Raw genomic sequence first — 14600 nt, forward strand, 5'->3', positions numbered from 1 at the left:
ACATAATTAAACTCCTAAAAATTAAAAATTACATAATTAAACTCATAAAAATTGAGATTTAGAGAGTTGTTTAGTATAGTGTCATTTTTTGTGTTTGAAATGAGAGTATTTATAGATGAAAGTATGAATTTTGGGGTAAAAATAATGAAAAAAAAATAAATTAAAAGTGTGGAAAAAATGGATATATATTATAAGGAAGTGAGAAAATATTTTTTTTATTAATTTTGAATTTTTCAGATTTTTTCGATTTTATTAAAAAAATAATAATAATAAATGATAAATCAACGGGCCAATCAGAAGCTGCCACGTCGCCACCTCGTGCTCTTGCCGCTGGCACGGACGTGCTCTTAGCTAAGAGCACCACCCTGCCAGCGGCAGGGCGCATCAGCGGACGAGCTCTGTCCTTGCCAGCGGCAAGGACGGCGGTGAGCATGCTGCTCACCGCTGCGGATGGTCTAAGTGCAATTGTTTCTCATACCCTTATAAGATAACTGATTTGATACTTCAGTTATAATTAGGCATGCTTAACCGGCCGGTTCCGGTTCTATCCGGTCCGATTTGACCGGGTACCCGGTTACCAATTGTCATGAATTTCGGAATCGGAACCAAAACTGGATACGATCGGTTCCGGTTTGGAACCGATCGGTTCTTACCCGGCCGATTTCGATTACAAACCGGATCCGATTTGTAGTTTTAATTTTAATTTTTTTGAATAATTCAACATCTAAAAATATAGCAATTTATACCAAAAAATTCAAAGAAACACACAAAAATACAAATCAACAAGATAACAATATTCATCATCCAATATTCCAATACCTAAAAACAATAATTCAATAAAAAAAGCATAACACCTAAAAATAAAAATCAACACACAACAAAATACTAGTAACAAGTATACACCGAAACACATGCAGCACCATACACACAGCATAACACAACCCCATGCACTGGCACACAACCTCCACACAGACACACACACGCCATATACACACACACAACCCCTATAAGATAATTGGATACTAATTAATGTATCTTATAAAATCTAAAATTGATTTATTATTCGGTTCCGGGTAGAACCGGAACCGGAATTTTTGAGAACATTAGAACCGGTACCGGAATTTTTGAGAACATTAGAACCGGTACCGGAACTGGAACCGAAAAACCGGTTCCCGGTTCCTCAATTACCCGGTCGGTTCCGGTTTCGATTCCGGGTACCCGAGAACCGGAGAACCGATTAAGCAGGCCTAGTTATAATCTTATAAAAATAATTAATTATATAGATAAAAAAAGTTAACTCTTTAATTTTTATACTATTATATATGTGTTCATTAATTTTATTGATATATAATAATAATAATAATAATAATAATAATAATAATAATAATATTCTGAATGCTAAACATGATTTAAAATGTGTTTATGTTTTATATATTAATTTTATTAATATTTCATGATATTTTAATCCTTTTGATGACTAAAGAACCGCGTGTTTACTAATATTAATTTATCCATTACTCCTCATTTTTTAACGATTTAGATCGATATGATATTTATAAGATTGCAATTGGAATTTTGTTTTTCTTTTAATTGCTGCTATGTTCATCTTTTTTAATTTTAGTTGTGCAATAATGAAATTATAAAGTGAAGTGTGTAATGGAACTGTGTAAACTATATATATGGTGCAAAAGTACCGCTTTGTTACTACTCCATGTGTTAATAGAGTTGTAGTAGTATTCATTTTTGAACTGTTGCAATATACTAAAAGAGTATATTTTCGGTAAAAAAAGTAAGAAGTACTTTTTTATAATATTTTATTTTTTTTCTTATTTTATTCTATTCATCACGAGCACAACTCCTTTGTTAGTTTATACAACAAGGAAGATTCAATACCAAAGAAAGACTCTTCAGAATTGGCGTCAGAGGAGTCGAAGATGATCTCTGATCCACTTTGCAAGGGACAGATTGAGTCTATTGAACACATCTTTTTTCTCCTGCAAGGTCTCCAACATACGTTGGTAATTTTGCTATGACTTATGGAATATCTCCTTCTGTTTCCCAAGGATCCGTTGACTTGTTTTCTAAGTTAGCTTGGAATCCCTATTCAAAAGCTTGACAAAAAAAATGAATCTCTATGTTGTACATCATTCTTTGGTCTATTTGGAACATCCGCAACAAGGTAATATTTCAAAAGTTTCACCCGAGTTGGAAGCGAAAAAGAGAAAACTTTTATGGCGTCTTGGGTGTTGGGTGAAAGGAAGGTGTTCAAGATTCTCATTCCACCGATCCAAATGACTAATATTATTTAGTCAAGTCTCCACAAGTGGTTGGTCTTCCTTACTAGTTGGTTTTACTTTCTTGTTTTTGTGTCTTGCTCGTTGGCCTGGTGGTTTTCATGTTGAGTTGGGGTTGTCTTGATTTGTTTGTTTTCAGTTTTTGTTTTGTGTAGAAATATCTTGCTTGACGCTCTATGTTACGCTTTGAGCATTTTTTTCTTAATAAAAAAATATAGTATTAAATATTCATATTTAATTTCTATGCCGAAAATAAACTATAGACTATTAAAATACATAATGCAATTATGTAACGGAATTGTGTTACCATATAAGTGATATAACGAATATGATATCACAGTGACGCAAAATGAACAACAAAGTATAAGACTTAAATATAATATGATGATGCTAATAACGTGAAAAATAACACGACTGAGGATAATTCACACTTTGACGACTTGTATGACAAAAAAATAAGCTTGCGATGCATTTTAATGCTACTACAATTTTAACATGACCAAATATTTTTAACTTGAAATACTAGTAATAATTAGTCAATTTTTATAAGGAAACATTAACACATTATCATATCTACTGGAATATTATATGAAGAAGCGATACTTACATTCTATAATTAATGTCAGAATAATATGATGTGAAAATAACCGAAGATCAATTATACTACGTAATTACCCATTTTAATTAAAATTAATTACTATTAAATACTACGATTTTCTTTCTACGTGGCTGGTAAAAAAATTTTATTTTTGTTCCAGTCTAAAATTGATTAAAATAAATTCGGGCACGTGATTAAAATTATTTATTTCAAAGTCAAATGTTTACAATCAAATATAATCTAATTTTATTTTTCTAAATACAATACCGTTGCAAACGTTGCAGCCTCGTATGTATGACTGAAATTGGTCCGTTGTAGCTAGAAGGTTATAGTATATTCATTTGACTGTGATTTTAATAGAGAATGCAGTTGAAACAAAATTATTCCTATATCTAAATTGATTGCAGTCATAACTCATACAGTATATATTATCTACGACCAATTTATGAATTCATATATGTACAAATATTTCAAATTATCACAACCATATTAATAAAGGCTGCATTCGTGAACAGTGTATCAACCTCAAACTAAAACAACATTATTTCGTTTTTTAAGGAGAATACAGTAAATTCATTAAAATACTCAAGAAAATAATTTAAATAATAAAACTATATCATAAATTAAAAGTGTACAAATTAGAATATACTATGTTAAATTACTATTCGATTGACGTATCGTAGCCAAACGACTACTACATGAGGCATATATGATGTATGATTAAAAAAAAGACCTTCCAAAATGACGATTCCATATACAGATCAAGAAAACCATTTTTTTGGGTTATATTAGCAACATTTCAAATTTATTGTGCTTGCACGATTAATTATTTTAATCTAAAAATACTAGGAGTACTTATTATATAATGATTTAATGGGCTAAATTGACCAAGAAAATCATAATAGTATGATTCGAAAAATAGTTGTGGTAGTAGTAAAATTTTATAATTTTTGCCCAAATTTATCATATGTAGTAGTACTAGGGATGTAATGAAATGCAAACTCTAAATATTGTACAAACTTCAAACTGAACCGTTAAAAAATGTCAACAGGTGACAAAATAAAAACAATAATAAATGTCAACACAATGTCAACGGTTGATGATGTGTTGACATTATGTTGACCCTATGTAGTCATTTTCTATTGTTGTTATTTTGTCTTCTGTTGACATTTTTTAATGGCCTAGATTATAGTTTAGAGTTTGTATAATATATAGAGTTTTGTATTTTATCACTACCTGAAGTACTATATAACGCATATTTTCAAAACTAAATCAAATGCACAATGCAATTTGAAAATATACCTAAGGTTATTAATAAACTTATAAAAGCTATCACATAAAGTGTGTGAGTAGATAAAATTATACTCCTATATTTGTCAAAATTTAGGAAAAGGTCATCCAAGGCGGGCCATTGTTCAAATTTAAAGCCATGAAAAAATGCATCAAGTGCTTACACGTGAGATTAAATTGCATCTTATAATCGCCCCAAAAATACATAGACATTTAAATATTTGATTACTATCTCCCATACAAACCATCTCACCTAATTGCAATTGTATGCTAGCTCGTCGTGGCAACCTTAATCATTTTGGAACGCTTAATATCGTAATAGGACTAATTAATTGATTAATTAATATCAAGTGAAATGACGTACTCATATATACATGTTCGATCCTCAATTAAATGTCGGTCATTTTCAGGTTAAATAAATATCGTAATAGGTCATTTTCAGGTTAAATGTCGGTCATTTTCAGGTTAAATATCTGAAGTTGCGTCGTGACCTTCTTGATCAGCTAATTATAATTAGATTATTTTAGTATTATGATGAAATCAGCATATTTATTTTCTTTTTTCTATGAGGAATGCTTTTAATGAATGAATTTCTTATAGATATTGAAATGCTATAAATTGCAATGTAAAAGTATGGTGTATTAATGTAAAATTGCATTTAATTAAATGTCGACTGTCTGTCTCTGTCCAATTGCATGTGTTATATTTGGCGGTCAATGCGTCAATATATATGAAGGCTGCGGTTTGACCATAAGCAATTTGGAGATTCAATAATAGAATAAATCAACAAAGTAAGCCTTTACATTATAAAGTTAGATAGAAATCCATGAGTTCCATCCTAAAATTAATTGGTGATAAGAGGAGAGGTCCATGAGACTTATATAGTGGATTAAGCTCTTTGTGTACACCGATGTGGGATATTATTATATTCATTTTTATGTTTCAATTACCAACACCCTCCCTCAAACCCTTCAAGGTGAATCTTGGAGTGGTTGGACTTTTTTATGATCGATTGGACAATTGGCCCAATTTTTTTTCGATCGGTTGTACCACTGGCCCAAATTTTCAGCTCAGTTATACTGCTGGGTTAGTCATTTTTTTCGATTTCAACCCAGATATACTGCTGGGTCAGTTAAATATGGCCCACAGTCGGCGACCCGCTCTGATACCATGATAGAAATCCATGGGTTCCATCCTAAAACCAATTGGTGATAGGAGGAAAGGCCCATAAGATTTATATAGTGGATTAAGCTCTTTGTGTAATGTGAGATATTATTATATTCATTTTTATGTTTCAATTGCCAACACCGTTAATAATTGATTCAGTATAGTAACTAGGTTCATAATTCTAATTAGTTTATTAATTCCAGCTTACATTATTTTGCTGCCTATATATATTGCATATCGGTTTCAGATTTAGCATATCGCATACAATTATTGGCTTATGAGGAGAGAAAGGTAGGCATACCATGTACTCTCCTTTTTATTTCATTTAAATTTAACTAGCTAGTATTTTTTGAAATCGCAGGCACGCTGATTTTATTTTCATTTTTTATGTTTCAATTAGGTTTTGTGATATGTGCTAGCCATTTCCAATTATTGTTTAGCAATATCATATTCGTGTTTATACTCAACATCAACCAGAGGCAAACGAGGTACAATTCATACATCAATTGAAGTTCCATTTCCGATTATTCTTAGAGCCAATTAGTAGGTAAATTACGACATTCTAAACTTGAATTTAAAGAAAATACTAACTTATCTATTTAAACTTCTTTTTAACATATTACAACTAGAGTATTTAGTATAGTATATATGCAAAAGCAAAAAAGTGATATACATATCGAATGTGAGCATTACTCATAGTCCGAATTTAAATATAAAGTACTCCATATTGATATCGGACAGGATGTCTTGTGCAAGGAGCACCACCATATCATTAATCTTGTCACAAACGTTGTGTCGCTCCCAAAAGGCCTCAATTCCACTGCAAGCAGCCGGCGCCGCAATTCCTCTCCGCCGTTTCTCCATCTGCCACTCAGCTGTGACATCTCCGCCGTCTCCCATCGTCAATGGGAGCGCCGCACCACAGCTTCAAAAACTGGTGTGTATTTAATCAACTATGATAAGTAGTATAATATAGCATCTACTATAACGTGAGCATGTGCAGGTGATTCCAAAAAACTGGTGTGTATTTAATCAACTATGATAAGTAGTATAATATAGCATCTACTGTAACGTGAGCATGTGCAGGTGATTCCAAAAAACTGGTGTGTATTTAATCAACTATGATAAGTAGTATAATATAGCATCATCAACTATAACATGAGCATGTGCAGGTGATTCCAAAAAAATGGTGTGTATTTAATCAACTATGATAAGTAGTATAATATAGCATCAACTATAACATGAGCATGTGCAGGTGATTCCAAAAAAATGGTGTGTATTTAATCAACTATGATAAGTAGTATAATATAGCATCAACTATAACATGAGCATGTGCAGGTGATTCCAAAAAAATGGTGTGTATTTAATCAACTATGATAAGTAGTATAATATAGCATCAACTATAACATGAGCATGTGCATGAGCATGTGCAGGTGATTCCAAAAAAATGGTGTGTATTTAATCAGCTATGATAAGTAGTATAATATAGCATCTACTGTAACGTGAGCATGTGCAGGTGATTCCAAAAAACTGGTGTGTATTTAATCAACTATGATAAGTAGTATAATATAGCATCATCAACTATAACATGAGCATGTGCAGGTGATTCCAAAAAAATGGTGTGTATTTAATCAACTATGATAAGTAGTATAATATAGCATCAACTATAACATGAGCATGTGCAGGTGATTCCAAAAAAATGGTGTGTATTTAATCAACTATGATAAGTAGTATAATATAGCATCAACTATAACATGAGCATGTGCAGGTGATTCCAAAAAAATGGTGTGTATTTAATCAACTATGATAAGTAGTATAATATAGCATCAACTATAACATGAGCATGTGCATGAGCATGTGCAGGTGATTCCAAAAAAATGGTGTGTATTTAATCAGCTATGATAAGTAGTATAATATAGCATCTACTATGACATGAGCATGTGCAGGTGATTCTAAAAAAATGGTGTGTATTTAATGAACTATGATAAGTAGTATAATATAGCATCTACTATGACATGAGCATGTGCAGGTGATTCTAAAAAATAGTGTATTTAATGAACTATGATAAGTAGTACTCCCTCCGTCCCGGGCTACTCGCTCATTTCCTTTTCGGCTCGGAGATTAAGGAATGAGTGTATAGGAAAGTCAAAAATGACGGCGTGAAATTTTTTACTAAAAATGGAAAGAGTGCAAGTAACTTGGGACGCCCAAAAAGGAAATAAGTGCGAGTAGTGCGGGACGGAGGGAGTACTATAATATAGCATCTACTATGACATGAGCATGTGCAGGTGATTCCAAAAAACTGGTGTGTATTTAATTAACTATGACAAGTAGTATAATATAGCATCAACTATAAGGTGAGCATGTACAGGTGATTCCAGAGGAGAGGAGAGAATATTTAATATAGAAGACTACCCAAAAACTGCAGACAAGCACTGAGCAAGTCCAACTCATTGATGACATCCAACGGCTAGGAATCGATTACCACTTGGAAGATATGATCGACGCCATATTGCAGCTCCAATGCTCTGCTTTCTCCACCGAAGAAGACCTCTTCACCACCGCCCTTCGCTTCCGTCTGCTCCGCCAGGCTGGCTTCCACGTCAGCACCGGTACACTAGCTACCTTCAACATACATAGATTCCAGTTATTATACTATTGGAAGATTGATTAGACAAAACACACATTTTAGATCGATAACTCCAACATAAAGTTATCTACCTTACCAAATTGCCCCTAATATTATTAAAAATTATGCTTGGTTTTGGTGATCAGATGTGTTACTGAAGTTCAAGGGCGAAAGCGAAAAGTTTAAAGAATCCTTGAGAGACGACACGGTAGGGTTACTGAGCTTGTACGAAGCATCAAATATGGGGGCTAAAGGGGAAGAAATCTTGGAGGAGGCTAAGGAGTTTGCGGAACGATCACTACTCGATGGTGAGGAGCGGGTCAGTGATGAGGTGGGACGGGCCCTAAAGGTGCCGAGTCATATGAGGATGGCTAGGTTGGAGGCCAGGCGATTCATCGAGGAATATGGCAACCGGAGTGATCATGATAGAGACCTTTTGGAGCTTGCTATTTTGGACTATAACCATGTCCAAGCTCAACACCAAGCCGAACTCACTGAACTTAAAAGGTCATGCATCTATATTATTATTATTGTTGTTGTTAAATAAGTAGTAGTATCATCTAAATTTCTAGCTAACACCAATGAATATATGCATGTTATATAGGTGGTGGAAGCAGCTAGGGTTGGTGGAAAAGTTAGGTTTTGGGAGAGATAGGCCATTGGAGTGCTTTTTGTGGACAGTAGGGCTTCTCCCTAACCCAAAATACTCAACCTGCAGAATACAGTTGGCCAAGACCATAGCTATTCTATTAGTCATTGATGATATTTTCGACACCTATGGCAAAATGGATGAACTAATCCTCTTCACCCATGCAATTCAAAGGTTTTAATCTTGATCAATTCATTTTTTTGTAATTCATTATTGCTTGATCATGATTTGACAATAATGTCTTCATTGTTCAAAACAGATGGGATCTTGAAGCAATGGAGACACTCCCCGAGTACATGAAAATATGCTACATGGCATTGTACAACACGACCAATGACATTTGCTACACGGTGCTCAAGGACACCGGCCGGACTGTCCTCCCCTACCTCAAAGCAACTGTAAGTATTGGCAATCTATAAGGAATTAACTTAGTACTAGTACTTATTTTATTAAAAATAATTTAATTCTTTGTTGCAGTGGATAGACATGATTGAAGGTTTCATGGTGGAGGCAAAGTGGTTCAATGGTGGGAATGCACCAAACTTGGAAGAGTACATAGAGAATGGAGTATCAACGGCAGGGGCATACATGGCTCTGGTACATCTATTCTTTCTAATAGGAGGTGTAACCGACCAAAACGCCTCACTGTTGAGGCAGAAACCCTATCCCAAGGTATTCTCCTCGGCAGGGCGAATTCTTCGCCTCTGGGATGATCTTGGGACTGCTAAGGAGGAGCAAGAGCGTGGGGATCTGGCATCGGGCATACCATTGTTTATGAAAGAGAACAATCTGGCAACAGAGGAGGCAGCAAGAAGTGGAATGTTGGAAGAGATATTCCAACTATGGAAGGATCTCAACGGAGAGCTCATCAACAATAACACATTGCCCTTATCTATCATCACAGTCGCGCTTAACATGGCACGAGCTTCCCAAGTGATCTACAACCATCAACAACAAACCTATTCTTTGAGTGTCGACAATTATGTTCAAGCCCTCTTCTTCACTCCTCTTCCTTCCTCTTAATATATTGTACATTTCTCACCCTCTTTTATTGTATCTTCAATAACATAGAATTTAATTACCAATACTCTTATTAATTTCAGTAAATGTATTAAAGGATCACTAGTATCCTATGTAGTAGTACTAAAATGAAAATGGAATCTTAGTGTTAAATCCTTAGGATTGATGGACCCCTATCTAAATTCCATTTGTCACCATATTTTTGTCACAGAATATTGGGATACCACTGATTGACTTCGTCAAACAGATTTGTGACAACATACATTTCTCTAACCGCATTTATATTGTCTGAACATATGTTTACTGATCTACACTTTCCTGGCTATCACTTGTAGAATTCAAAATCTGTGTTAGGCTTCTTTACATTGGATCTGTAACCCTTCTCAAAATCTTTAGGAAGTAAAACATACCGGTTGTTTCTTATAGCATGCAAACCTGCTTCTTGACAAATAGCAGCGATCTGCAATTGTAAATGACCAAGACATTCAGTATCTTGTCAGTCTCCAAAGTAAAGGAACGCACAGAATCAAAGTAAAGTGAGAGCAATATCACTAACCTCAGCTGCACTGATTTTATCAGGTCGACAGACATAGTCCTCCAAGTCCACCTCATCACTCAAATTCATTTTAGCAGTGCAAACCTGCCCATAATACCGTCGTTTGCCTTTAATTATACTCCACTATAATTAATTAAATCATAGGAACAAAAGAGACTGATTTGTTCAGAGGATTGAGCTTGTATTCTTTTCTTTTACCAATCACACTTGCACCTCTTTATTAGAGAATTGGTTAACAGGTACAAAAGAAAGAGGAAATTCGAAATCAAAATCACCTGAAAGATAAGCCTCTTCTGATGTCTATCTGGCAAAGGGAACTCAATTTTACGATCAAGTCTTCCTGGACGCAGAAGAGCTGGATCCAATGTGTCAGCTCGGTTAGTTGCCATGATAACACTTACATTAACTGACTGGTCAAATCCATCCATCTACAAGACAAAGAAATCGTGTTGCTATGATAATGTGAACCAAGTGGCAGACAGAAAGGTAGTAACTATGTCATCTACTTTGTGCTATTCTTCAACTATATCTATTAAGGAAATTTTTATGTCTATAGACTTCAATTTTTCTTCCTATTAATGTAAATCTTAGCATACCTGATTCAACATTTCCATTAAAGTTCGCTGAATTTCCATATCAACTGCACTATGACCATCGAATCGAATTGTAGCTATTGCATCAACTTCATCAATGAAAATAATTGCAGGTGCATTTTGTCTAGCAAGTCGGAAAACTTCTCGCACCTTTCTGGGACCCTGGAGATATTAAAACAATCCATTAGGATACATTTCAGTTTGCTTTAATTGACAGCTCAAGTACACACCAAGGCTAAAATGACAAGTTTACTTCGCCTTTTTCTAACCATACCAATCCCAAAAAAATGAAGACCATCAATGGCAGTAATTAATATGCTGTTTAAATATATATATATATAGAGAGAGAGGGGTGCATTAAAATGATAACCATATTTATGGTGATAACCTAATAACATATCATTTTATGGGTCAAAAATATCATTTTTACTAAAAATGATATTTATACAATATAAAATGATATTTTTTCAGCATGCATAGAATGATACTTTTAATCCCTATATATATATATAACTGAAAGTGGAAAGTGAAGTAGTGAGTCTATCAACTGATGATCCAAATTTGAGATAACTGACATAATAGACCATATCAGATTTGCCAAAAGAAGAGCAAATCACAGGAAAAATAAAATATACTACTTGATATCAGATAGATATACTCTGAAGGAGGATAAGCAATTGACAGGAAATTGACATTGAACATGTCATCTGATTAATCAGGTATTCACAGAGATTTGCCCAGTTAACCACATAATTTTTTCTCAAGGAATAACATACAAATAACCACAAACAATTAGTTGACTAAAATGTCACAGGCAATGCTGCAAAATATTATGTCAATATGCATTTCAAGTATACCTCTCCCAAGTACTTTTGAGCGAATTCAGGGCCAATAACCCTAATGAAGGATGCACTAGTCTGGTTAGCAACAGCCTTTGCCAGCATTGTTTTGCCAGTGCCAGGAGGACCATATAGCAATACACCACGAGGAGGATCTATGCCAATCTTCTGATATAACTCATGGTGGGTCAAAGGTAACTCTACAGCTTCTCGAATTTCTTGCTTTTGAATGTCATATCCTCCAATATCCTGATAGAGTCACCAGAATAAGTCCATCAAAAAATATGAAGCCAATATAAACAAGGCAGTAAAGAATGAATAATAAACTGAACAGATGATAAATGAATAAAGTGTACTACTACTTATGCATACGTAAAAACACTTTAAGAGTGCGGCCATGAAAATGTGTAATCCTTGAGAGCTACCATGGAACAGAACCAAACCTATATGCCTCAACAAATTATATAAAAACACTACTGTGCACCGCACCAAACTTCATTCAGAATTATACCAAACGTGAATCCTCAGCATAGAGAAGAACATCAGAATAGCTACCAAAACATTGATACATCAGCACCGAATCAAGTTAGGTGATAATCAAGAAATATTCCCCTCAACTGAGATTTTTCCTGACAAACCTACTAGTTTAAATTTGTGCACACTTTACCACTAATACATTTTTCTCTATTAAAAAGTTATTGACATATTAACTCAGTTATGGATAATTCTGATCATCCTTATGAATGCATCTCTTAAAATCAAATTTTAACAGAAGATATCTGTTGGTTAATTGACGAGATTGATCGGACTTTTGCCATGACCTGAAGTAGTGGACTGGTGGAATATTATGAAGTGTTTCAATCTATAGACGCAACTCCAATACTCCATACATTCTTGACATATTAACTCTGGTTTTTTCAATCTATAGAACTGGTTAAAACACAAGCAAGTGAATCGAGCTCGAGCTCCCTTGAAGGCTTTCTTGAATATATGTTATAATATTTGAATATTTTGATATGTTATCATCTTGTTTTCTGAGTGCAGTAAATCAGCAATGTCTTTATGACTTTATCATTCAAGATACTATCTGCAACTCTGAAACTCCTTCCAACTAAGACAATGCATAAAATCCGATGATTGTTCACAAAATGTCAACAACGAAAACCCCTGATAATTCCGGAGTATCCAATTGAAGAAATCTATAAACTATATTCCTAAAAAAACAGAATTAAAAACCCCTATTGCTATGGGGAAAAACCGCAAACAGGAAAAAGGAGACTCACGCTGTAATTGACGTCGGGCCTCACGGAATTGCTGAGAAGCGAAATGCTGGAGTCGGCCTCGGGCGGCAGGACTTCGACGATGGCGCGGAAACCGCGTTTCAGCCCGACGGAGCAGGAAGGCGTGAGAAGCTCGCGGTCGACGGTGCTGAGAATCCGCGCGCAGTAAATATAGCCAGTGGTCGACTCGACGATTCCGTGGTTCTGATCGATCATCTCCAGGAATTTTCCAACGATGAGCGGACCCAACCGTATGCGGTTCACCTCCTCCTGCGCGCGGAGAAGCTCTCGCCGGAGCTGCTTGTGTTCCTTCTTGATGTATTCTTCTTGAATTTCGTAGAACTCCAGTTGCCGTTGCAGAGACTTCATCTGGGTGTAGAGATCGTCGCTCAGATCGTCGAGAGCCATGGCTGCAGAGGATCACAATTCACAATGGCGAGGATTTGGAATTGAAATTGGCGCGCCAGATTTAGATACAGTGGATTATTAATTTTATTTTGCAGTTTTTTCAAATTTTGTACACATATGACGTAAAATGACAAACATACCCTTCTATAATACACAAAAGCAAAATGTATATGATGTAAAATGCCAAACATACCCTTCTATAAATACCTCTAAAATGAAGAATATTTTCAGTCTTTTGTCATTGGTTGTAAATCACTTTCCTTCTTTTGATAGCAGTTCAACAATTCTACTATCTTAAATCTTCTTGATTAATCGTGATGGATTCATGCTAATGAATTTCTCATTTGAAGTTCGTATACAAGCCCGGAATGTTGGTTTGAGAATATACATAACTCCAACTATCCAAGATAGATGAGTTATCTACCTTACTAAACTGACAAACATTTTGGTATATCTAGTTGTAGAGCCGGATGTCAAACAACCAAAACAAGTTTATAGCCACTCACCCCTTAAAAGGCCTCATAAGGCAGAGGGTTATTCATACTTATATAGAAGAGATAAGATCATCATCAAGCCGATTTGGTACAAGATATTGGAATTTTAACATTTGTGGTCCCTTGGGAGGCATTATGATTTGAATGTCCAATTTATTACAAATCGCAACTTGTGTAGATGCATAGGAATATTGGAACAAGGGGTGGAATGTGTGAGTCATCACTTGGCGCTTGCACACCAAGAAAAGTAGAAAACAAATTGATGACATTGTGGAAAATGAGAAATTTATGGGATCCTACCTCCAAATAATGGATTCTGACCGACCCCTACTGATTTATTTTACGTTGATGTTTTAATCGACGACCTTGACTAGATAAATCTATCTATTTTGTCATTTTCATTTTGTGTGCTTAAGTTAGCAATTTAAATTTACTATTAAATTAATAACTCTTTCTTGATATAAAAAAATGAGATCAAAAATGAAATGATAAATTTTTTTATATTCTCTTCTCCATTTCCATTTTAATAAAAATAAGAATCACCATTCCCTTATACTATAAGAGGGGCATAACCTTCAAGTTGATGTTGTGAATGTCATAAATGAAGTTTGATTAAAATAATTGTAATGATAATAATTATGACTTGATTAAGAAGCAATAGCAATAGCAATAGCACGTGCTGGCCCAAGATTTAAATAATTAGCATGCTTCTAGGTCATAATTAGGCTTAAGGTGTGAGAAAATAAAATTTAGGGTGTTAATGGGGTGGGAATGTCTGGGCCA

At 34.7% G+C, this 14600-nt stretch overlaps 2 protein-coding genes across 4 annotated transcripts; one reads left to right on the plus strand and one right to left on the minus strand.

The window, feature by feature from the left end:
- Nucleotides 1-5917: 5917 nt before the first annotated feature.
- Nucleotides 5918-13372, minus strand: LOC121743138 (26S proteasome regulatory subunit 6B homolog). Of its 3 annotated transcripts, none has more exons than XR_006038214.1 (8): nt 12919-13372; nt 11654-11884; nt 10800-10958; nt 10479-10631; nt 10204-10287; nt 10058-10107; nt 7765-7970; nt 5918-6283 (listed from the first exon to the last, which is right to left on the minus strand). XR_006038214.1 is itself a non-coding variant. In XM_042136336.1 (6 exons), the coding sequence occupies exons 1-6, from the start codon at nt 13321-13323 to the stop codon at nt 9973-9975; spliced, it is 1167 nt and encodes a 388-aa protein (XP_041992270.1). In that variant the 5' UTR covers nt 13324-13372; the 3' UTR covers nt 9912-9972. The 3 variants fall into 3 exon arrangements, 1 of the variants encoding a protein (XP_041992270.1); XR_006038213.1 differs by having other exon boundaries at nt 7765-7974; XM_042136336.1 differs by lacking the exons at nt 5918-6283; nt 7765-7970 and having other exon boundaries at nt 9912-10107.
- Nucleotides 7826-9823, plus strand: LOC121743137 (geraniol synthase, chloroplastic-like). Its single transcript, XM_042136335.1, has 5 exons — nt 7826-7961; nt 8125-8485; nt 8583-8801; nt 8887-9025; nt 9105-9823. Exons 1-5 carry the CDS (start codon nt 7847-7849, stop codon nt 9648-9650), a joined length of 1380 nt encoding a protein of 459 aa, XP_041992269.1. The 5' UTR covers nt 7826-7846; the 3' UTR covers nt 9651-9823.
- Nucleotides 13373-14600: the final 1228 nt, after the last annotated feature.

Source organism: Salvia splendens, chromosome 8, assembly GCF_004379255.2.
Source record: "Salvia splendens isolate huo1 chromosome 8, SspV2, whole genome shotgun sequence".
Lineage (NCBI taxonomy): Eukaryota > Viridiplantae > Streptophyta > Magnoliopsida > Lamiales > Lamiaceae > Salvia > Salvia splendens.